Here is a 22,881-nt window from a genome sequence, read left to right as displayed (position 1 = left end):
TGATGACTGCAAATACGGAAACAAATAGGCCAGGGGAATAAACTGTAGAAGAACAACAAAAAATAATTCACTAAAAATCAGAATGTGAGTGGATTTTATATTAAGTTGTTGCATTATAGGTAGACTAGATTACTCAGGGGAATAGCAATGGAATATACAAAAGCCTTCACTACTAGATCACCAGTAAGAATCCTGTCTCGTTTTGTAATGTCCAAACACCTATGTGAAACGTGTCAGGGATCGCAATCCAATTTCAAGTGAACAAGTGTCCACATCACCAAAAATCTCCACCACAACTGACATCAATGTCAGATGTCAGGGATTTGAATGGAGCAAAATGACTAGGTTGGAATGGACATGGTGACTAAATTACAGTCTTATTTTTTTAAGGAGGTCTTTCCAGGTCAGGGTTGAGGCACATAAGTGAAAACTCGTAGTACTGCTGCCTATGCTGTACTTTTTCTGTGAATAAACAAAAGACTTCAGTTTCCATTGCTGTTAAGCTGGCACCTTCCACAACATCAGATTCACATTAAAGAGGAAAAATGTTATTGAAGTTACTGCATTACAATCTCATTCATTAATAGGGAAAAAAAAAACTTTGAAGAAACCATTACAAGAGAAAACATTGTAGTAAATCCAACTGCTGTATGGGATGATTATGAAATTATACTATAAGTAATAAAAGCTTATACTGTAGCAAAAAAAATACTCTTTTGGATAGTGCTTTTGCAGTAAAATCCATACACAGCTAACAGATACATTCATACTGCCCTCTCGTGGTCTAAAAGTAATATTTCTAGCTGCATTACTGAATTGTTAATCTGAACCATCTATCTCCTAACTCTCCATGGTTAAGGTCACTATGCCCTCCCTTGACTTTTAGACCTCTCAAATCCACTTGTCCTCTTGTATAGGATACAGCCAATACCACTTTGTGGTCTGGCTTGCATTGATACTAGGAGACCAGTTTAATTCTCCTCTCTCCAGAGAGTCAAGGGCAGCACCTCCACAACACATTCAGTTTCTCTTGGCCCATTCAAAAGGTACATACACCCTGTGGTGATTCTAAATCCTTCCACAGGAAGTATATTGGATCACTGCATCAGCCCAGAGTATGGAATAGCAACTCCATAATTAAAGGTGTATAACCTATTGCAATCCAACCCCTAGTAGTTACTCCAACATAGCTTTCTCAGGCCTGGTCTACACTGGATGGGGGAATCGATCTAAGTTACGCAGCTTCAGCTACATGAATAACATAGCTGAAGTCAACATACTTAGACCTACTCACTGTGGTGTCTTCACTTCGGTGAGTCGACTGCTGATGCTCCCCCGATGACTCCGCCTGTGCCTCTTGCGCCAGGGGAGTACAGGAGCCAACGGGAGAGCACTCAGGGGTCGATTTATCACCTCTAGATTAGATGCGATAAATCGACCACCGCCGGATCGATGACTGCCTGCCGATCTGGCGGGTAGTGTAGACATACCCTTAGTTCCTATTAAAATGTCATTGTCTAAAGGGACCAGTAAGAGGATTAAAGTGTCCAGAAAGCATTTTTCAGCATGTTAATAATAAGTAAACAAAAAGGCCTACATAATTACTCAGTAATATCAATGGCATCTTTATCATTAACTGTTGTCTCTTCCATAGAATTCATGACACTAATAGGGCCAACATGTCACATCAGTGAACATGTATGGTCACAAAAAAATTGCATTTGCTTATACATGTGTATTGTGGGTGAGACTGATCCTTCTGTGCATACAGCCTAAATAACGGGAATTTAGTAGCAGAACTAAGCTAGGGTTAGTTAACAGGATGCCCATCCCATGCACTGGCTGTGCAGGAGACTCTCCATGACTCTATTCCTGGTGTAGGTTGGAATAGTTACCACTTTCCTCTTGCACTCACACAGGACTGAACTATTTGTACATCCAGTGACCCACACTTCTGTTCCATTCTGCACTGGCCTATTGTCATGGTTGCAGGGCTAGCTGTACCTCTATCCCCTCTATTGCCTCTCTCTCTGCATCTCCTAGGTCTTAGGCCTCATGCCTTTATTTCTCCTGCAGCAGTCTCTCCCACTCTTAGACTGGGTGCTGGCTACAGCACCCATCCATTTTTAATCTGCAGGTTTGACTGTGTTCAAACACCTGCAGTTCTTCCATCCAGGAGTTTGTGACTGGTGTACATCATAATCAGGCAGTCTTCTTAAAACAAAAGTATTGTTCATTTAGCTGTAGTAACAAAATATTAAAGAAAAAGAATTTTAAAACAAGAAACATATGTCCATCTTACCTAAAGCCATACCATACTATGATGTGACTTAAGCAAGCCTAGCTTTGTCCAGACATCCCAGGAGAGTGCCCACACCTCAGTCTAATTCCCCAAAACAATTCCTCTCCCTGTCTTGAGAGAAAGTGCCTTATTAATTCTTCCAGAGTTCCTTTGTTTAGTATTCATAGGCTTTTTCCTGTCCCCGTCCAAACCAATTTTGTAGAGGAGAGGAGGCAAAATCATGCAAATAGTCCTGCCATTATCCCTTAACAACTCTTAAGTGTTTGCTGACAGGTGGCTTATCTTGTGCCATTCTTTTCCTTCCTGCCTGTTTTTTCGAGATAGTCCCCTGTGAGTTAAATCAGTATCCTCATGCACAAAACAATGATTAGGACAACATACAGTATTCATGAATTATTACAGAGCTGCTTCTAATCCATTACTCCTATTCAGGGTTTAATTTGAGTCCCCTTCACGGGCAGAAGCCGTCCCCACAGCCACATCAATTCTTCTGAAGGGTTAAAGTGGTACTAATGTAACAATGAAAGCCTGGTGAAGGCCCTCTTAGGTGAGTGCATTTCACCCGGTGTGTGCTAACTGGGTAACTATGTGACACTGCATACTCCTTTGTGGGCTTTTTGTGGATACAATAGGTCTGGGTAGATTTATATAGTTTCCTGAAATGCAACCAAATTTGAAAACATGCCTTGTAGCGTTTCATCACTCTATTCTTATGTCCTGATTTTCCTCTACTTACATTTATATAATTTCCACAGAATAAATGAAACTGATTGAATGTTAAGGTTGCACTGCTAAGCATTCAAAAGTCTGACGATGCCAAAATTAAGTATACATTAAGATACAGTCTTTAACTGCAGGATCATGTGAGATACACCCTTTTAATATTTTTTCATTCTTACACTATAAAGTTACAATGCTACAGCAGATTTAATTTATTTTACACAATATAATCTTTTCTAATTAAATCTACTAGCCAGTGGGGGAGGCAGGACTGTGCTTCCACCCTGCCGCTTTGGAGATGGCATTGCAATTGGCATTATCCAGGAGCAGTCCATAAGTTCAAGGAAGCAGGGGAGTGTGGTGATGGTGGAGGGAGAGAGATGGACAAGGAGGAAGGCTTCCAGCACTCTTCCCCATCTACTGTACCTATACAGAGGCAGTAACAATATGCCCCTTAGACTGTAGTATGTGATGTAAATACAGGAGGAAGTAGTCCCAAGGGGAGTGGATGAAAATGCAAAGTTTAGGCAAAGCTGTCAAAGGTGCATGTTAAATGAAATTTATCCCATGGATATCACCACCTCATGTGACATACACTCATAAGACAGTCCCATTCTTCATAACTGAACTAGTGTTGCTTTAATTATTTTCATTTTTATCCTTGTATCCGCTCATTGTTTTGCTTTTTCTTTGTTTCTATACTTCACAAGTGTTTTTAATTTCCAAAGGTTTCTTTTAAGGCTTTCAAGCTCCCTGTATTGTGGTGAGACAATTTTAAGGAATTTTATGTTATAAGCAAATCATTTAGGGATTCTTCCAAAGGAAGGGGGAGGGAGGGTGTACTCTGTGATCCCTTTGACAAGGGTTTGCAGTATTACAACATCAAAAGCGGGTGTTCAGTTTCCAGTGGCTTTTATTTCTTGACTAAAAGCATGTGGTTTAGGTGCATTTGTAAGATATCACATCTCTTTTGTCATTTTACAGACTCCCTGTCATTGAAAATACTGGAACTCAAACTTCAAGGAGGATTCTTTTCAACTCTAACTGAAGACAACACATTATGATATTAAAAGGGATTCAAACGGAGACATATTCATGGGGGAAGCTGGACAGACCTATATAGCTGGAACTCAGTCAGATCTTGTTTTATTTTTCACAGCTTTCATCTGATTGAACAATTATGTTTTTGATTTTTTTTTTTAATTCTGTAAATGAACGGAGTGCTCATGAAAGTGAAGGATTAATAGCACTGGCAGGAGAGAGACATAGCATGACTAGGTATATAGAAGTTTCATCATACAGCTCTGCCAATGTTTCTCAGTCCTGACCTGCTATTCCAGCCCTGGGTCTTTTCTGAACAGTTTGTCAGTTCTGCTGAATTGTAGCAAATAACATGGGTGGGGAGAAGTTTGCAATGTTGACAAATGGAACCTAGGATAAGACCTAAATCTTCAAATTCATTCACACTTTTACCTCACGCAGAGCATTCATAAGCACGCTGCACTGAGGTGCTCATAAAAATTCACTCACATATAGCCACATTCTCTTTATACGCATAATTAACATTTCTTGCCAGACATAAAAAGAAGCATGCTAATTTTTTGGCCATGAGCAACCTTTGTCAAGGTAGCTCACAAAACAACAATTGGGCCTTCAAGTCTGCTAGCAATGTGAGTGAAATAGATTAATCTTAATTCTGTTGCCCGAAGAGCTCTGGGGAACAAGTAGCCCTAGTTATTCCTACATATCTGGAACATCCAAGGTCCAGGTAGCCCATGTACGGAGGGGTCTTACACCGTGCAGGCATGCAGTCTTAATCAAGCTAGCCCAAAGAAAACTGTGCTTAAACAGAGGTTTACCCCTTCATAGCCCATCTTTTCCTCTTATGTGTCAAATTCTGTGGTCAAATTTCCATTGAAGTCACTAGGAGTTTTGCCTAAATAAGCACTGCAGGATTGTTAGAGGCTGAAGGTTTATTACTGAATCATAGAATCACAGACTAAGGTCAGAAGGGATCATTATGATCATCTAGTCTCACCTCCTGCACAACGCAGGCCACAGAATCTCATCCACCCACTCCTGTATCAAACTTGTGTCTGAGCCATTGAAGTTCTCAAATCATGGTTTAAAGACTTCAAGATGCAGAGAATCTTCCAGCAAGTTACCCGTGCCCCACGCTGCAGAGGAAGGCGAAAAACCTCCAGGGCCTCTGCCAATCTGCCCTGGAGGAAAATTCCTTCCCGGCCCAAATATGGCGATTAGCTAAACCCTGAGCATGTGGACAAGACTCACCAGCCAGACACCCAGGAAAGAATTCTCTGTAGTTACTCAGATCCCACACCATCTAACATCCCATCACAAGCCATTGGGCATATTTACCGCTAATAGTCAAAGACCAATTAATTGCCAAAATTAGGCTATCCCATTATAACTATTGATCCCTAGGGGAGCAACCACAGAGGGGGACATGACACACTTTGCCAGTCAGTCACACACCTCTGTTAGAGAGCAGGACTCCCAAGTTCTAATCCTGGCTCAGGGAGGGTAGCATTGCCCCGTGGTTAGCGCAGCAGCGGCCAAGCAGTGTGGCCAAGCCGCTGAGAGCTGCCCCCTGGCTCCAGCTCTGCCAGAAGTGCCGTTGTTCAGCCTCTCAGTGCCTCATCAGTAAGACGGATGCAACTGCCCTTGCGCAGGGTCTGAGGCCTCGCTCAGTGCAAGTGTCTCATAACAGTCAATTTTACAGATATAGCATGTCATCACAAATCCAGGGTTATGATTTCACAGCAGGTGCCAAAAGAAGGAACGTGGGGCTCCAAGGGGAGAAGTCCTAAGACAAACAAAATATCTAAATGGTAAAGTCAAATAAAGCTTGTGCAAAGGTGATTTTCTGAAAGCAAGAAAGTCCCTCTTTGAAATATCATGGGGTCAATCATGGATTTATTTCAAAAATTTGAATCAGGATAAATGCTACCTGAATGAAGTCTGAGACATTTCACTGAGTCTCCTAAATAGAGAAATAAAACTACTTTATGCAACACTTAAAGTAATAACAGTAAAAATTGTTGTGGGCTGTGCATTCATGAGTGGTCTTCAGTACACTACACCAGAAGAAACTACTTTACAATTCCACATTCTAGATTTATTCCCCTACATTAAAGTTTTTTCCTAGTCTAAATTTTTTTTGTCAGCCAAGTAATTTCTATTGATATTTCTAGTAATTATAGGAGTCCTAAAATACTGAGCAAAACTATTAATAAAAAAGTTAATTTCAGCCAACACAGCCATTTAGTAAAAGCAGGCCATGCTACAATACAGTGTATCCAAGCAGTGATTCAGAGAGTTAGAGGGGCAACACACTCAACCAAACAAGTGCTTTGTATCACGGTAGAGAGAATTCCTTTGGACAAGTCGGGAGTGTTAACCAAACCTTCAACCCTTTTTATTCATAAAAAAGATTCAATTCTTTTGAGGTAAAGAAGATAAAAGAGGAGCAGGGAATCTTTGCATCTGAGGTCCAGCCCAACCCCAGAAAAAAATCTTTAAGTTTAGCCCTAAGCACTAACTCTTTAAAGGTGACCACATTATATCCAAGCTACATTTAATTCAGGATAAATTAGTATAGTTTGCAAACGTGTTACACCTGTTTTGCAGGAGATCGGAACAAGGACCAGTCATGAAAATACTTAGAAAAGCTATAATACTTCCTAGTAAATGATAAGGCTTTGTCAGACAAGGAACTGTTAGGATGCTCACTTGACAAAGCTGCCACCCATTTAACTTTTACAAGTCTCTTAAGAGTGGACAGAATAGCTCAAAATGGAAAACTATTATTCTGAAATAATGGCTGCTTAGAGGTCCCTCCTATCATTAGCAGCAATTACTCCATACAAGGGGGGAGTAGGTTGGAGGTTTTTAAAATGTGGAATAATGTTTTTATTAATAAATCAAAAGTTATCAGGTAGCAACATTTGTGAATTAAAGAACTGAATTACTTGTGTCTGAAGAAAGCTGTAAACATCTATTGGAGACGGGAGGACAGCTCCACAGCATGTTAATTTTCCAGATGGAGCCCTCCCAATCTTACCCACCTCCAAAAGAAAAGGGAGTTTGTAGCATTCAGAGCAATCCTGAAACCGCTAAAATATCACCAATGAAAAGCAACACCTTTATGGAGAGTTAACAATCTGACTAATGTCTCACTTGTACAGACTGAGTTCTAGTTCCAATCTACATTTAATAATAATCAAAACAAATTTTACACGTCTTCATCCCTAGGCACTCTGATATCTTTAGGCATTTGTCATTTGAAACATGTATTGCTCACCAATTTATGAGTGTTTCTAAGCTGCACTGCACAACCACTCCTTGGTAAGAATTTTTATTTTATTTTACATTGCAGTAGTCTATAAAGTTTAAAGAAACTTAGCATTTGTTTAAGCAATGGAGAAGGAATAGCAAATAACAGAAAACATACAAACCTCTGATTGTACATGCCCCGGAAGTTGTAATTTGCTCTATAGTTTGGGATTGGCTTTGGATCTAGTGGCCTGTAGATGGCAGGCTCTCCCCTTTTCATAGCCAGACCATTCAGTTCCACTGTTGGAGTTATACTGCCTGTAAAAAATAAGAATACATGTAAGACTCTTCAATAGTAAAGCATGTTAAAACCATACATACAGTGTTTGGGGGCGAAGGGAGAGGAGGAGGAGGGGGGGGGAGAAAGGCTGTAAAACAGATGTTGATTTTCTTACTAAACTAAAAAAGCAGTGACTAAAAAGTTGCATCAAATTGCAGTATAAAATTGTGGTAAAGATCCAGTTTTAATCACTTAATGTCAACAAACACTTAAATTGACATCTTCATGTATTCTCTTGGAATTTGGGCAGACAACTCTGCCCAAATGAGATTACTATGATTAGATTGGTTAGTCAGCTTTGAACAATCTCAAGAATGCCTTTAAAATACTATGAAACTTTCTGAAATTAGTACCGGTAAAAGAATCACGTCTCTTTCCACCGGATGCCATTAAATAAAATGATGAAAACCAAAAATCTCTTATACAAAAAGTTTACAGCTATTGAAACAAGATAGCAGTCGCATAGATTACTGTAGTCATTTAATAACAATTTGATAGAAGTCAGAACTAAATGATCTAGTTTCAAGAGAGGTTAAACCTATGACTAAAATTAAAAACGTAAATTTTAATAACTTATTAACTGGAGACTAAATTCATTAAAATTTAGTGCTACTACAGCCATCTCCTGGCCAAAGACTGCAAAATAGTAAACAAACAACTACCTTTGTGTGTGTAATTATTTATTCTCCAAAATTTCAAATGAGGCTCCAATAATCATAAAATGCCTTATTTAAAAAGCAAAACCATTAGAAGAGTCAAATCATTTAATATAACTGCCTTGTTATTTACTTCAGGGGAAATCTAACTGGCAAATTATAAACCAAAGTGTGTCCCACTTCCACTGCGAGAAGAAAAATCCAAACTGAGTTTAAATAGGTGTATTCCATTATCTAAAATTATAATCAGATGTGTGCACTAATCCAGCCCAGAAGAACAATAATTATTATAATAATAAACCAGTTATTCAGGTTTTATGTGCCAATGCTGCAGGTTTTATGCAGTACTCAGGCTAAACTACCATTAACCACAATTTTGAGTTTTTCCTCAAATGAAGGACTACAAGGACTGCAGAATTGGACTTCACGGGACTATGAATTCAGCTAAACAATAAAAATACAGTTAGTCACTAGATCAGAAGATACCTGTGCTTTGAAAGAAAAGGTCTTAAAGAAAGATGACAGCGTCACACGAATGCCTGTATATTCAATCAATTTTTCAGCTTTAAGGGAAATTCTTCTTACAGGCAGTCCTCGGACTTATGACACTATTGGTTCCTGAAAATTGTGTCGTAAATCAAAAAGTCGTAACTCAGAACCGCAATCCGGTCCACTGAGGACCAAGCGTCAAAGTTGAAACCAACTGTTGTAAGTCAAATCAGGGTATCAATTCAGAAACGTCGTAAATGCCGTTTGTTGTAAGTTGAATGTCGTAAAGTCGAGGACTCCCTGCATTATTTTTTCTGTTATATACTTTTCAATTAAAAATATAAAAAGAGGGCTAGTCCAAAACTCCTATCACCTGTATAACATGCTGCCACTCCAAGAGACAAATCCAAGGCCCTTCTTCCTCAGGGTCCTGCACCTGCTTCCACTGTACTAAACAGAAGAAGTCCCATTGACTTCAGCAGAAACAGGATCAAGCCCCTAGCCAGCAGGGTCTGGAAGAATTATAGGAATAATATGCTCAGCCCTAAGGGAGTGGAGATGGGAAAGAAAACCCTACATCATTTACAAATGATCCCTTCAAGACAAGGTTCAGGCCACTATTGATGGGATCTGGAGAAAGGTTTGTCCAGACCTCCTCAGTCAGACAGACCCTTAGTGCAAAGTGAATCCTTCTGAAAGTGGTTGAGAGAAAGTAATGAGAAAAAACTGTAAAACAAATAAAGGGATCTTTTTACATTTCATTAACTACTATTTTATCAAACAAGAATAAGTCATTGAGATGTGACTGAGATTCATAAGCACTGAGCAATGCATTTCCTGTGTCTGTATTTTATTTTCTCAGGTACATCAGAATATGTTGCATGCAGTGTGCAACATGCAAGTAACATCTCCAGCTGAAGGTCACATGACTCCACAAATGTCGTTCTGATTAACTGAATAATAAAGTATGCAGAACTGGCTGAAAGAAATAATTTAGGTTGCTACAAAGGAAAATCTATTAGTCAGGGAATTATGTACTGAAGTTTTTGTGCCAAATTCTGCTCTGACTTCTACTTTCACCTTCAGTGGCACTGAATATGGCCCAGGTAGAATTTGGCCCTTTCCCTGAAAAGCCAGTTTGCCAGCTTCAATATTCTTACTAATGTAAAAATGATCAGTTCAAGCTTGTTACTTTTGTGCTTGGTTACTGTTGACCACATAAACTGGCTTGTACCTTTACCTTCAGAGGTGAGTCTTGCAGAAGTAAATGTATTCACGTGCAGTTCAACAGCTTCTGCTACAGCAGATAAAAAGAATTACCATGCATACTCACTGTAAGATTCTTAATTATATATTACCTTATCTTCCAGCTCTATTTATGCCTACTTTAAAACACTCTATAAACCGCTATAAAGCATCTAAACCTGCTGTTCCATGACAAACAAGAAGATTCATTATATGGAGGGAAACGAATAGGCAACACACCTGGGTTATTATTAATGTTATTTTTGGGTGGTCTGGGAGTTGGTTTGGGAAGGTTCGTTTTGTTCAAAGCTTTGCTAGCAGCAGCATGTTGAGCCTTTTTAATACTGCTCCCTTCCGCTTCCCATGTCTGCTCTCCAAGATTCAGCTGCACTGTGAACATCTTCAAAAATATAAATAACAGGTAAATAATGGCAAGACTGTCACCAAGGTGAGTTAGAACAATATATGTGAAACACTACCCAGATGGAGAGGAACTGCGTTCCTTTATTTGTTGTGATACTTTGGGCCAAATTCTGTTCTCAGATGTATGTATAGGGTTCCCATTGAAGTCACTAGGCAACATTTGGCCTTTTAATGTAAAAATAAATCACACAGCATCACACCAGCAATCACAAAAAATAACTAAATATCAGCCTGATATTCTTGGAGGGATATACAAATTAAATTTAAGAGCCTGATTCTTTCAGTCTTGCATCTGTATGGTCACTTACATCAGTGAGAAGTGGGTATAAAAGGTTACCAAATGAAAATAGTATAATTTCATACCCATTTTGTATGGGTGTAAATGACTATAAAGCTTCAAGAGAGTAGAGAATCAGGCCTGAAGATTTTTACCCAATGAGAGTCATACAATATTTTTTCTAACCAAATTTTTCTTCAAAAAAATAAAGCACATACACACAAAGCAAAAGCCCCGGCAACCAAGGGATCTGTTCAACAGTATAAAGTATAAAAAAAATTGTGTTGTCCTAAATTAATTTTGTTTCTTTAACATGAGCTCTATAATGCAGACTAGGAACTGAAAAAACTCAGATTTAACAAAGTTGGCTATCGACTCAATTCTAAAAACTTAAAAATCAATAGCAAAGAACAATCTCAAGCAAACCATTCATCACAGAGTAATAACCAAGCATTATAAAGTGTGAAAAAGAAATTCTAAAATGTATTTAAAATATTAGGAAGTATCTCTATCATAAGCATATAATAATTGCGCCATTTACATTTATGCAGTTTCAATTGAAAATGCAGCTTTCTCGTAACACTCCACAAGGGAGGGTAGAAAAAACAAATGAATTAATTTTCTTTCAAATATCAAAGTATTTGAAAAAGTATTAATCCAGATTCTAATCTCACATGCACATGGTACATTACAGCTTGCCTTGACAAACATACTGCTATACGTTTTGGAGATCCACAGAAATATATACACGAGACTAAAAGGTGAAATTAAATCTTTTATTTAGTTGTTCTGTCCCTCTGGGTTTTTTTTTTTTTTTTTTAAGTGAATTAAATGTGCTAGATCAGGAGCCACAAATTTAGAGCTGGGTGCAACAAGGTGGGCTCAAAATGTGCATGCACATGCCACACCCCAAAATATTTGCATATGAACATGCAAACTGGGTAACTGTCTGCTTAAAAACTAGTTCTATATTGCACATGACTGTACAAATGCATATTGAATTTGTGAATATATCTCTCTCTCTTAAGCTCAGCTTTGAAAATTTGGCCATGTATGTCCCTGAGAATTTTAGCCCAGGAACCAGTATTATAGTTCATATCACTAATTAACATCTCATTTATCTCAGGGTATGTCTATACTACCTCCCGGATCAGCGGGCAGTGATCAATCCAGCAGGGGTTGATTTATTGCGTCTAGTCTAGACGTGATAAATTGACCCCTACGCGCTCTCCCGTCAACTCCTGTACTCCACCGACGCGAGAGGCACAGGCGGAGTCGATGGGGGAGCGGCAGCAGTCGACTCACCGCAGTTAAGACACCGCGGTGAGTAGATCTAAGTACGTCCACTTCAGCTATGTTATTCACGTAGATGAAGTTGCGTAACTTAGATCAATTTCCCACCCACCCCCCACCCCCCCAGTGTAGACCAGGCCTCAGTTATACTCACAACTGCTTGGGAAAAAAAGGAAAAACATCCTTCATTAACTTGAATTCTATCAAATACAGATAATATCAGAGTACTAACCTAGGCATGAAACCTTGATATATTTATTTTAAGAGAATAGCTATTCAATCAATGAACAAATTGTTTACATAAATTATTGCCAATAGAACTGAAATCTTATTTCTGGATCGAGAGCTAAAATATTTGTATTATACAAGAATGTACCAATATAATGTTTCTGTGGAAGAAGCAGATTCTCACATTTCTATGAAAATACGAATGATAAAGGTCTTCTATCTAATCTATATATCCATCTCATCTCTCTCTCCCTAGCACAGTGTGTTAAGATACAAGAATTCAAGATAATAAATACTAAATAAATAAATAAATAATGGTATGCTCAGTTGATTTCCATAGCTAGAGAACTGACTTTCTCACTCAGTATGTTTTAGCCTGATAGAAGTCTCCTGCAAAGAACGAGAAACAGGTGGAAATTTAATTAAAGAGATCAAATTGGCCAAAAACATTTCAAAAAGGCTCAAATAATCAATTAAAGGCTTGGAGACTGGAGGTCCCAGAAGCCCAAGGCTTTGCTATGGTTTGATATGCATTATGGATAATTTTCTGAGGATGTTTTTATTCCTTATATCTAACTTAATTACATTATAGCAAAACCTAGAAATGCAACACTTGTCATGATTTGTCCCCTTTCGCTCCACTTCTCTCTCCTCTGTATGAAGAGCTTTTTCTTCTCCTTCCTGATCCTGCAACGTGTGGAGTCTCTCAATTCCCTCCCATTCCTTTGCACTCCTGTCTAATCTGTTTTGCCTTTTTTTTTTTTTTTAAATTAGTTTATCTCCTAAAACTCACTGACATAGAAGCACAGAACTAGTGGCCAATTTGACAACCCATCTGAGAACAATATCCTCCAAAAACACAGTTTGGGCTCATGCAGGGTCTCTGTCTTGCCTATGCTCAAAAATGTTTGTATAGAGGGCACAGTTTCCACTCACACACTGATCAGACCCTCTGGAAGGGCAACCTCTAGCAATTGTAACTTACTGCAGGTGAGTTCCTTCTTTCTGTGGAGCACCACTGTTATTTGCCTCTTTACATTTGATCACAACTGTTAACACTTACTTGCCAGAAAAAGAAAACCACAAAGGAAAACAAAGAGTTTACTGGCACCGATGTCTGTCATACAGACTGCCTGCATTACAGTCTCTGAAATTTATGAAAACCACTAGAGAAGGGAGCAAAATATATGCAACAGGAAAGTAGCCCTTGACACACTGTGTCCAGGCAGTCGCATGGGAGAGAGCAGCAGCAGTTCATGCCTTTAGGGTGTACGTTTTTTCGGACAGAGACTTTGCTTTGTTTAGCATATTTTACCCGTTGTAGAGCACCATGTTCAGTAATAGAAATAAACATACAACAGCTACTATAACAGTATCATAATAACTTCTATGTAAATGTTTTCTGTGGGCCAAAGCATTGCAACTATGTCTGATCTTATTAACATCACCCTTGTTCTTCCTCACACTCACACCTCCTTTATTTGTTACTTGTTGGGTCATTTTTAAATTAGACTGTAAGCTTTTCTGGGCAGGGACCTAGTCTTTTTATAACCATACGTCCTGTAAAGCACCTGGCACTCTTTCAGGGACTGTAAACATAATTAATAATTATAACAAAATATACATACAACAGTGAACAGAGCTAAGCATCAAGAAAAAGTTGTATACTTGCCTATTTGCTCAGATGAGCTTCTAAAACTCAGTTTCCTAGATCTACATAGGAAGCATCCAACAATTTTAAGACATTAGCCTCTAAGGGGCCAAATTAGGAAACCCCACAAAAGCACTGCTGACAAAAGTCAGAAATCTAATAGAGGCCCCAAGGTATTTCATTAGCAGTAATTTTCACACAGATGATAAAACGTACATATCTGCATTAAAACCAAAGTGGACTATTCTGCATCCTGCTGTGTTTCCAACATGCAGAAGTGAGATTAAAAATCTAAAGTAACACAAATCCCTTGATTATTGATGAATGTTCAGGGAAGATACAGGCAAAATGAACCTTCCTGTATGCACCTAACATTTCATAGATATACCTATCTCATAGAACTGGAAGGGACCTTGAAAGGTCATCAAGTCCAGTCCCCTGCCTACACTAGCAGGACCAATATTTTTTTGCCCCAGAGATCCCTAAATGGCCCCCTCAAGGATTGAACTCACAACCCTGGGTTTAGCAGGCCAATGCTCAAACCACTGAGCTATCCCTCCCTCTATGGCATAGTCATTGAACAATGGTAACATAAGTAAACAGGAGAACCAGCAATGGAAGGGTTAATGAAAGAATCATTACATGTAACCTGAGAAAAATAGAGCCAAAAGCCCAATCCTGCAAGGTCCTGGGTGCCTTAGTAGTAAGCATGGAATACTTTCCTCTCCCACTGATTTTGATAGACACTGTTGCCATGACCCTTGTGCTGTCATTTATACCACTGCAAAGTGGGTGCAAAACATTGCCAAACCAGAATGGTAGTGTTTTACAACCACTTTGCACTGGTTACAATGCAAGGTGCAGCATCAGGAGGGCACATACAGAACTTCTCAGGAGAGGCTAAGCAACTTGCAGAAGGCTGGATGTTATTAACAAGAACTTTGCTCTGCTCTGAAGATGCAGAAGGTTCTCTAATATAAAATCTCATTTTTGCTCTCTCAAGCAAAATTTTTTAGTCATCTTTCTTGTGAGTCTGCCCTAAAGAGGGAAGAAATTTGAGAACTCTTTCATGTAAATATGATCCTTTAGGTCCACTGCCGTCTGAATCCACCCTGACATATTCTCACAGATCACAGTTGACTATCGAAACAGGATGTGAGACTAGACAAGGACGCTAAGTACTTTAACACCACTGTGAGCCTTAAAGACCCATTGAAACTGTGGACTATACAAGGTTTAAAGGAAAATACTGTGATACTTTGTGCTTTAAAACACAGATATAATCAGAAGATTTGCTATCCATATAACCAACTTTATGTAGACTAAATAAAACTGATTAACACAAAACAAAATGGGAAAAGACTAGCCCAGCAGTCTGTTAACAGTGGGTCTGCACTGCCATGAAAGGGATCCATGTGCAATTCTCAGAAGCAGACTGCTAGGGTCCTGGAGGGGAAGGAGTGCTTTGTGCAGCTCAGCAGCGAACCCGGCAATGAATGATAAAGAAAGGGTGTTAATGGATTCTGAAGAGACCTTTAAGAGAAAAAGATGAAGGCCAAGAAGTATGATCTCAAGGGTCAGAGGATAAGTAAGGCAGAAGGCGATGATGAAAAGATCCTCAGGCTCCAAGAGCGATACAGAAGAACTTCCTAAAAAGCATAACAAAAACAAAGCAAAACAAAACCCCAACACTATAAACTTGATTGTGTTTGACAAGTTATCTGTTCATAACTTAAGGTATGCCTCATAACCTGGAACTGTAACCTTACCTTGGCATGAGCAGGCCCTCTTTCATTCAGAAGCTTATACAGGGGTTGAACTCTATTGAAACGGGCTAACTCATTTACCAGACACATTGGAGTTTTCTCTTTGGGGTTTGCCATGTTATCTTGGAGAGGAGCTGTAAATAAAGAGTCTGTAAAGTTTTTGTGGAGAAATGTACTCTTCACAACTTTGCAAAACTTTGCAAAAGAAGTGGTATGTTTAAAAAAGAAAAATACTCTGGCTAAAAAAACCTCATAATATGCTAAAAATATGAGATTGTGTTAATGCCAACAAAACTGCACTTTGATAATACAATGTTTAAATACCATTTACACATTTATAATTTGAGAACATCTTTTATTGTGACCATTTCAATTACTTGCAATACAAAAAATCTTTCTAATAAGGAAGACAGCGTAGATGCACGTTTATATATTTTAACTTGTATGTTATACCATGTCCCTGAAAATTCCATTCTGCTCTGTATTCATTTTTGGAGTTAGTTGTTCTTTCAATGTAATTTCTAAACACTAACATAGAAGACAAAGAACTGATGAACACCTATGGTCCCATGCTTGTTTCTCCTCATTCTTCCCAACATTCTTTCAGACCTCTCAGCTACTACTAGTGTCCTTGTGGGTATCTCCCCAACTTCGTTCCTTCAACAATGTTGCAGATTCTGTTGTTTTCCTAAACCCAGATTGTTTATGTACTATATGTTTCTTTAATGTCTTTATCCTCCTGCTATTTCTTTCTTTCATCTTTGTATCTATCCCCAACACAAACCTGCCCTTCTGACTTACTTTGGGGTAACACTTTACTGTATTTTATACCCAATTGAGAACAAGAACTATAGCAGTTATTAGGTTATAAAGGAAATGCCATTTTCTGCCAAATAGACTGAAGACATTTTGTTCTAGGGAAGGAAAATGCACTTAGATAACTTCCTGCTGTACTAAAACTTCATTATAAAAGATTCACGTAGGATGTGGCAGAATAGTTTATTTTTTTCTGGGCTTCCATATCTCTAAACAATGCTCTATCATAAATCAGAATTCAACTAAAGAAACTAAATTCTGTAAACAGCATTAGAAACCAAAACATTTTTCTACAGAATTTTGTTTCTTTAGTTTTATTTTCTTTAGGACCTCATCCATTTATATTAAAAACTCATCAAGTGGATTCCTTGCAAAATAAAAATAAGTATTCTAAGCAAAACATCTCCTTACCTGGTAAGTTGCTAGTAGGTGCAGAATCCACAAGACCAGCTGTTGGACTGTTACAGCTGGCAACTGATTCTGAAATAGATCCATTCATTGAGGCCTGTAGACCCAATGAACTTGCATTTGTTACTGATGGGAGTAGCACCGGAGGGGGAAGGGTAGGTCCAGAGAGGTTTGCTGCGGTCTGCATTTTAACTTGTGCCATTGTCTATCACTGCAATAAACAAAGATTTATAAGCAGAGTGCCTTCAGATTTTTGAAAGCCAAAATGGAAGTATTGATATCAATACTACTTTATATTACTTTCATGCAAGGCTTTTTGCAAACATTAATGAATGAAACCTCACAACACCCCTGTGAAGAAGGGAAGAATTACTATCCCCGTTTTACAGATAAGGAAACTGGGGCACAGAGAGGCTAAGTGACTTACACAAAGCCATATAGCAAGACTATCCCAGAGCCAAGAATACAATCCAAGTTTCCTAAGAGACACGGGGGGCAACAAGTGGGGAGAGGGAACAGAACAAGACAGATAGCTGGATGGGATGGAATCTCTTCACTTTCCCGGGATGGAGAATGGCAGAGCTCATCAGTGGCCATGGGAGAGGGGGGAAAAGTTCCACATTACAACCCCCACCATGGTATAGCGAGCAGCTAAGCTGAGAAGTGGGATGAGGGAGATGTCTCTACTCTCCAGGCAGGGAGCACTCCCATGCACATCCACACAAGTTGCAGGGAGAAAATCCTAGTGCCTGTTCTGTATTGTTATCATTCCTATGCACGCTTTACTGCTTCTATGACCAGCTAAGTTCCCTTTAAACTGCACGGCCACATGGCAGCCTATTAAGCACCGCACAGGCGCTCAGGGTTGCGGTGGGAAGAGATGCCTCACCCCAGCCTCAGACCTGCCGTGGCCGGAGTAGAGGCACCCCTCCCTCAACCCCAACCGGCGCTGCTGAGGCTGGGCGAGAGGCACCCTTCTTCCGGCCCCAACCCAACCCTGGACCTCCCGCGGCCGGGGGAGAGGGGCCTATCCCGCGGCCGGGGGAGAGGGGCCTGGAGCTGTTGCGGCCAGGGGAGAGGGGCCTGGAGCTGTTGCGGCCAGGGGAGAGGGGCCTGGAGCTGTTGCGGCCAGGGGAGGTGTCCCCCTCCCCCTCCCAGCCCAGTTGCTGCTGCAGGGAGAAAGAGCTGGTGGCAGTCCTCTCTCCCCACTGTAGCCCCAGGGCAGCCTGCACCTCAAATCTCTCATCCCCATCCAGAGTCCTCACCCCCCACACCCCAACCCTCTGCCCCAGCCCTGAACCCCCTCCCACACTCCGAACCCTTAGGCCCACCCTCGCCACACATCACCTCCATATTGGTGCACATAACAAAATTCATACCGCACATGCATGGGAAAAATTAGAGGGAACACTGGTGACCACATAAACATTGGCAGGAGAAAGAATAACTTCAAAATTTTTGGAAAGCTGCAGTAGAAGATGAACTTCCCAATACAGTAATTTTCAGAAATTCACCAATTAAATAATTCAAGTTAACAGTATCTCTTTAGGTTCCAAGCATTAACAGATTATTAAAGATAACCGTGAAGAAAGGAAAGTCTGAAACAATTGCTCTGAAAGAAGTGTGCACTGACTCCTTCTTCTCAGACTCTGAAGCCTAGTGATGACAGTTTAAATAAAGCCATCCAGCACTATAGATTCATTTATTCCAAGGCCAGAAGGGACCACAGTAATCATCTAGCCTAACCTCCTGTATGACACAGGCCATAAAACTTCCCCAAAATAATTCCTACAGCATATCTTTTAGAAAAACATCCAATCTTGATTTTAAAATTGTCAGTAATGGAGAATCCACTGTAATCCTTGGTAAAATATTCCAATGATTAATTATTCTCACTTTTAAACATTAATACTTTATTTCCTGTCTGAACGTAGCTAACTTCAACATCCAGCCATTGGATCATGTTATACCTTTCTCTGCTAGACTGAAGAGTCCATCATTAAATATTTGTTTCTCAGATAGGTACTTACAGATTGTAAACAAGTCACCCCTTAACCTTCTCTTTGTTAAGATATGAGTTCCTTGAATCTATCACTATAAAGCATGTTTTCCTTCTCTGAACCCTCACCAATTTATCAACATCCTTCTTGAATTGAGGACACCAGAATTGGACACAGTATTACAACAGCAGTCATACCAGTGCCAAATACAGAGGTAAAATAACCAGTCTACTCCTACTCCAGATTCCCCGTTTATGCACCCAACGATTGCATTCGCTCTTTTGGCCACATCACCACACTGGGAGCTCACATTCAGTTACCACACACCTCAAATCTTTTCCAGAGGCACTACTTCCCGGGATAGAGTCACCCACTCTGTAAGTATAGCCAACATTCTTTGTTTCTTGATATATACAATTATGTTTAGTCATAGTAAAACGTATATGGTTTGCTTGTGCCCAGCTTAACAAGTAATTTGGTGGTTTGTCCTCTTTATTATTTACCATTCCCTCAATTTTTGTGCAAACTTTATCAACGATGATTTTATGTTTTGTTCCAGGTCATTAATAGAAATATTAAATATTGTAGAGCTAAGAACCAATCCCTTCAGGATCCCACTAGAAACATGCCATTCAATGATGATTCCCTGTTTACAATTAAACTTTGAAACCTATCAATTAGCCAGCTTCTAATCCATGTATTGTGTGCCATGTTATTTTTTGTTTTTCTTGTTTTTTAATAAATGTCATGCAGTAATGTCAAATGCCTTATCAGAAGTCTAAGTAAATTACATCAATACTATTACCTTTATCACCAAACTTGTAATCTTATAAAAAAAGGATATCAAGTTAGTTTGACAGTATCTATTTTCCATAAATCCATGTTGATTGGTATTAATTACATTATGCTCTTTTAATTCTTTATTAATCAAGTCCCATATCTGCTGCTCCATTATCTTGCCTGGGACTGATGTCAGATTGATAGACCTATAAATTACCCAGGTCATCTCGGTTACCCATTTTAAAGATTGGCACAACATTATTCTTTCTTTCAGTTTTCTGGAACTTCCCCAATATTCCAAGACATTGAAAATCAACATTAATAGTCCAGTAAGCTCCTCAGCCAACTATTTTAAAACTCTGGCATGCAAGATATCTAGAGCTGCTGATCTTAGTATGTCTATCTTTAATAAATGTTGAGAGTTATTAAAGTTAGCTAGTTAAACATCCTCCTGAGATACTAGTGGAATGAAATAATTTTATTGTATGCTATGACATCATCATCTGTTTTCTTCCCAAATACTGAACAGAAATATTTATTGAAAACTTCTGCCTTTTCTGCATTATTATTGCTAATTCTACCATTTCTATCTAGTGATGGACCAATATCATTCTTTTGTTCCTAATATACTTTAAAACTTCTTTTTGTTGTCCTTAACGCTACTGGTCATAGATTTCAATTTGTGCCCTTTGGCTTCCCTTATCAATTTTCTACAATTCCTAGCTTCTGATTTATATTCATTGCTATCAACTTTCCCTTTCTTCCATTTGTTTATTTACACACACACACACACACACTTTTTTAATAGCTGCCTTCACTTGCTCTCTAAACATGAAACTGTTTTTTTAACCAATACAGCCTTCTTCCTCAGTTGTAAGATTGTGGCTTTTAGGGCATTCCCAATTATCATTAACCCTTTTCTCATTAAATTCTTCCCCAGCTGATTTGGCTCATAATTGCTTTCAGCTTTGTGAAAGTGGCCCTTTTAAAGCACCAAGTATATCTATCACTGGTCTGGACTTTATTCTGTTTGCACATTGTAAATGTGATCAAGTCATTATCACTTGTACCTAAGTTACCATTAATTTTTAGTTCTCTGATCAGTTCTTTTTCTCTCAAGATGAGGTCTAATATAGAATTCCCCTGTGAGAAATGCAACACTTTTTGAATTAGGTAATTGTCATCTATAATATTTAAAATGTCCAAGGATGTTTTAGTACTAGCAGCATGAGACCTCCAGCATACGACAGCCGAATTGAAGTCCCCCATGATCACACAGCTTTCATTCCTACACAAGCAGCCGCTCATCCTGTTCTCTGGTATGACTTAGCGGTCTTAACATAAAACAGAAGATGGGCTATTAATTGGTGTATCTGTCAAGACAAATAAGTCTTGCAGTGCTTGTCCCCCTTTAATCAGAGGTCTGTGAGGTGGATGGGTGGTTTGAATCCTTCCTGTAGTTGAGGCAGTGGCAGGGGAGCCCAGGTCTGCCGATTCCACTGGGCTCTAACTAGGGCCCTAGGAGGATCAACAGTGTCTGGCTCCCGAAAGTGCCCTCCGAGTTATCCTCCTTGGGGTACCCCCTCCTGTTCTTTCTCTCTCCCAGCTTCCAGTCCAAGATAAGGTGAAAAGAAAAAGAAAAAAAAGGCAACCAACCAAACTGTCAGCTCTAACCAGGCTCAGCATATAGTCTTATTCCCTCAGGGAGGCTTCTCCAGCACCGTTGTCAGGACCCTTCAGGGTAGATCTGTCCTCCTCTCCCACACCTTCCTCTTTCTGAGCTAGGTTGCTCCCTTTTCAACCCCTTCTCCAGTTAGATCAGTGGTTCTCAACGTATTTACCATTGTGGGCCATATCCGCAGCTCTCTGTGTTATGTGGGACACATCTACACAATATATATATTACCTGTATGGCCCTGAGGATGTCACAGGGGCTGCAGCTGTGTGCTGATTGGGCTGCAAGCGGGACATGGGTTGAGAACCACTGAGTTAGAGCGTGCTCTGCAACCTGGAGGGATGACACTACTGGGCCCAGTACTGTTCCTTAAACCCTTCCAGCCTAGTGTGGGGGTGGTATACCCCATCACAACATGGAATAACTTGCAGGATTAGAGCCTTACATCGTAAGATTTTGGCATTGGTCTTTCTATATATTTGCCCAGTACAAGGGAGCCCTGATCTCATTGGAGACTCTGCGTGCTATCTCAATACAAATCAGTAAATAATAAAAGGTGGCAAATAAAATTAGGCCTAGCAAGTGTTTCACTTTAATTGACTAACATTTCTGAAGCATGAGGAAAAAATATCCCTACATATTTTAATTTGGCAAATATTTTAATTTGGACAACCATTAGACTACTAAAATGTATGTTAACATGGCACTAACTGATACCGTGGAAAAACTGACAATGTGAACCAATGTTCAAATTAAAGGAGGTTGGAAAGATTTCTGTACTGAAATGCACAATGTGCATAGTGCTAAACCAATCCTGCCATAGATGACTTTTTAGCTCTAGCTCAAAAGAGGTAACTTCTGAAGAGGAAATGTTTTGCCTTGGGAATGGCACCAGATACCATTGTGGCAGAAAATTTTCACAAGGGATATCAGAATGGAAGGACTGAAATTCAATTCAAATTCTGTTTAGTGCCGCATTATACCACCAGATCTACACCACAGAGATCAAAACTAAAGGTTATTTTTACTTTTAGGGATTAAACAGCAGCACCTACACTTAACAGAGAGTCCATTTATATACTCTAGTCTTCCAAAATAGAAAATACACTTTGTTCCCACCCAAAGCAGAATGGGTGTGTGTACGGTAACTAGCCAGAACACCAAATCATACTGTACCTTCCAAAAAAGTAGATCAGAAGGGAAAATTTTAAGGATAGTATTGTTCACAGGGAAACTAATTTCTTCTCTTCAGAATACTCCTTTGTGTGGTCAGTTGGCTGGCTAGACATGGGTTTTTTATGTAAGCTTTTTCATTTCAATAAAGAAATTCAACAGCAAAATAATAATTTGCATTTACATAGCAACTTTCATCCAAATAATTCAAATATCTTTTCAAACATTAATTGAATCAGCCTCACAACTAAAATAGTATTTTACTCATTTTACAGATAGTAAGTTAAAGCACAGAGAGGTTAAGTGATTTAAAGGCTAAAAAACAAGTGAAAGGCCTCAGAGG

The 22,881-nt window shown here is 39.3% G+C and overlaps 1 protein-coding gene across 8 annotated transcripts in view; it reads right to left on the bottom strand.

The window, feature by feature from the left end:
* STAU2 (staufen double-stranded RNA binding protein 2) overlaps positions 1-22,881 on the bottom strand; it is a 222,734-nt gene that overhangs the window by 189,971 nt on the left and 9,882 nt on the right. For 6 of the 8 annotated variants that reach the window (XR_008443743.1, XM_054017183.1, XM_054017187.1 and 3 more), the window contains exons 2-6: positions 16,914-17,121; positions 15,690-15,820; positions 10,289-10,448; positions 10,044-10,100; positions 7,501-7,636 (exon numbers count right to left, since the gene is read on the bottom strand). Coding sequence is in view for 7 of the 8 variants with exons in the window: in XM_054017183.1 (XP_053873158.1) it covers positions 7,501-7,636; positions 10,044-10,100; positions 10,289-10,448; positions 15,690-15,820; positions 16,914-17,112 (683 nt within the window). In the remaining variant the exon portion in view is untranslated. The remainder of the gene's footprint in view (positions 1-7,500; positions 7,637-10,043; positions 10,101-10,288; positions 10,449-15,689; positions 15,821-16,913; positions 17,122-22,881) is intronic. The other 2 variants (XM_054017186.1, XM_054017189.1) reach the window with 1 other exon arrangement.

Source organism: Malaclemys terrapin, chromosome 2, assembly GCF_027887155.1.
Source record: "Malaclemys terrapin pileata isolate rMalTer1 chromosome 2, rMalTer1.hap1, whole genome shotgun sequence".
Lineage (NCBI taxonomy): Eukaryota > Metazoa > Chordata > Testudines > Emydidae > Malaclemys > Malaclemys terrapin.
This window is presented reverse-complemented; position numbering and strand designations above follow the sequence as displayed.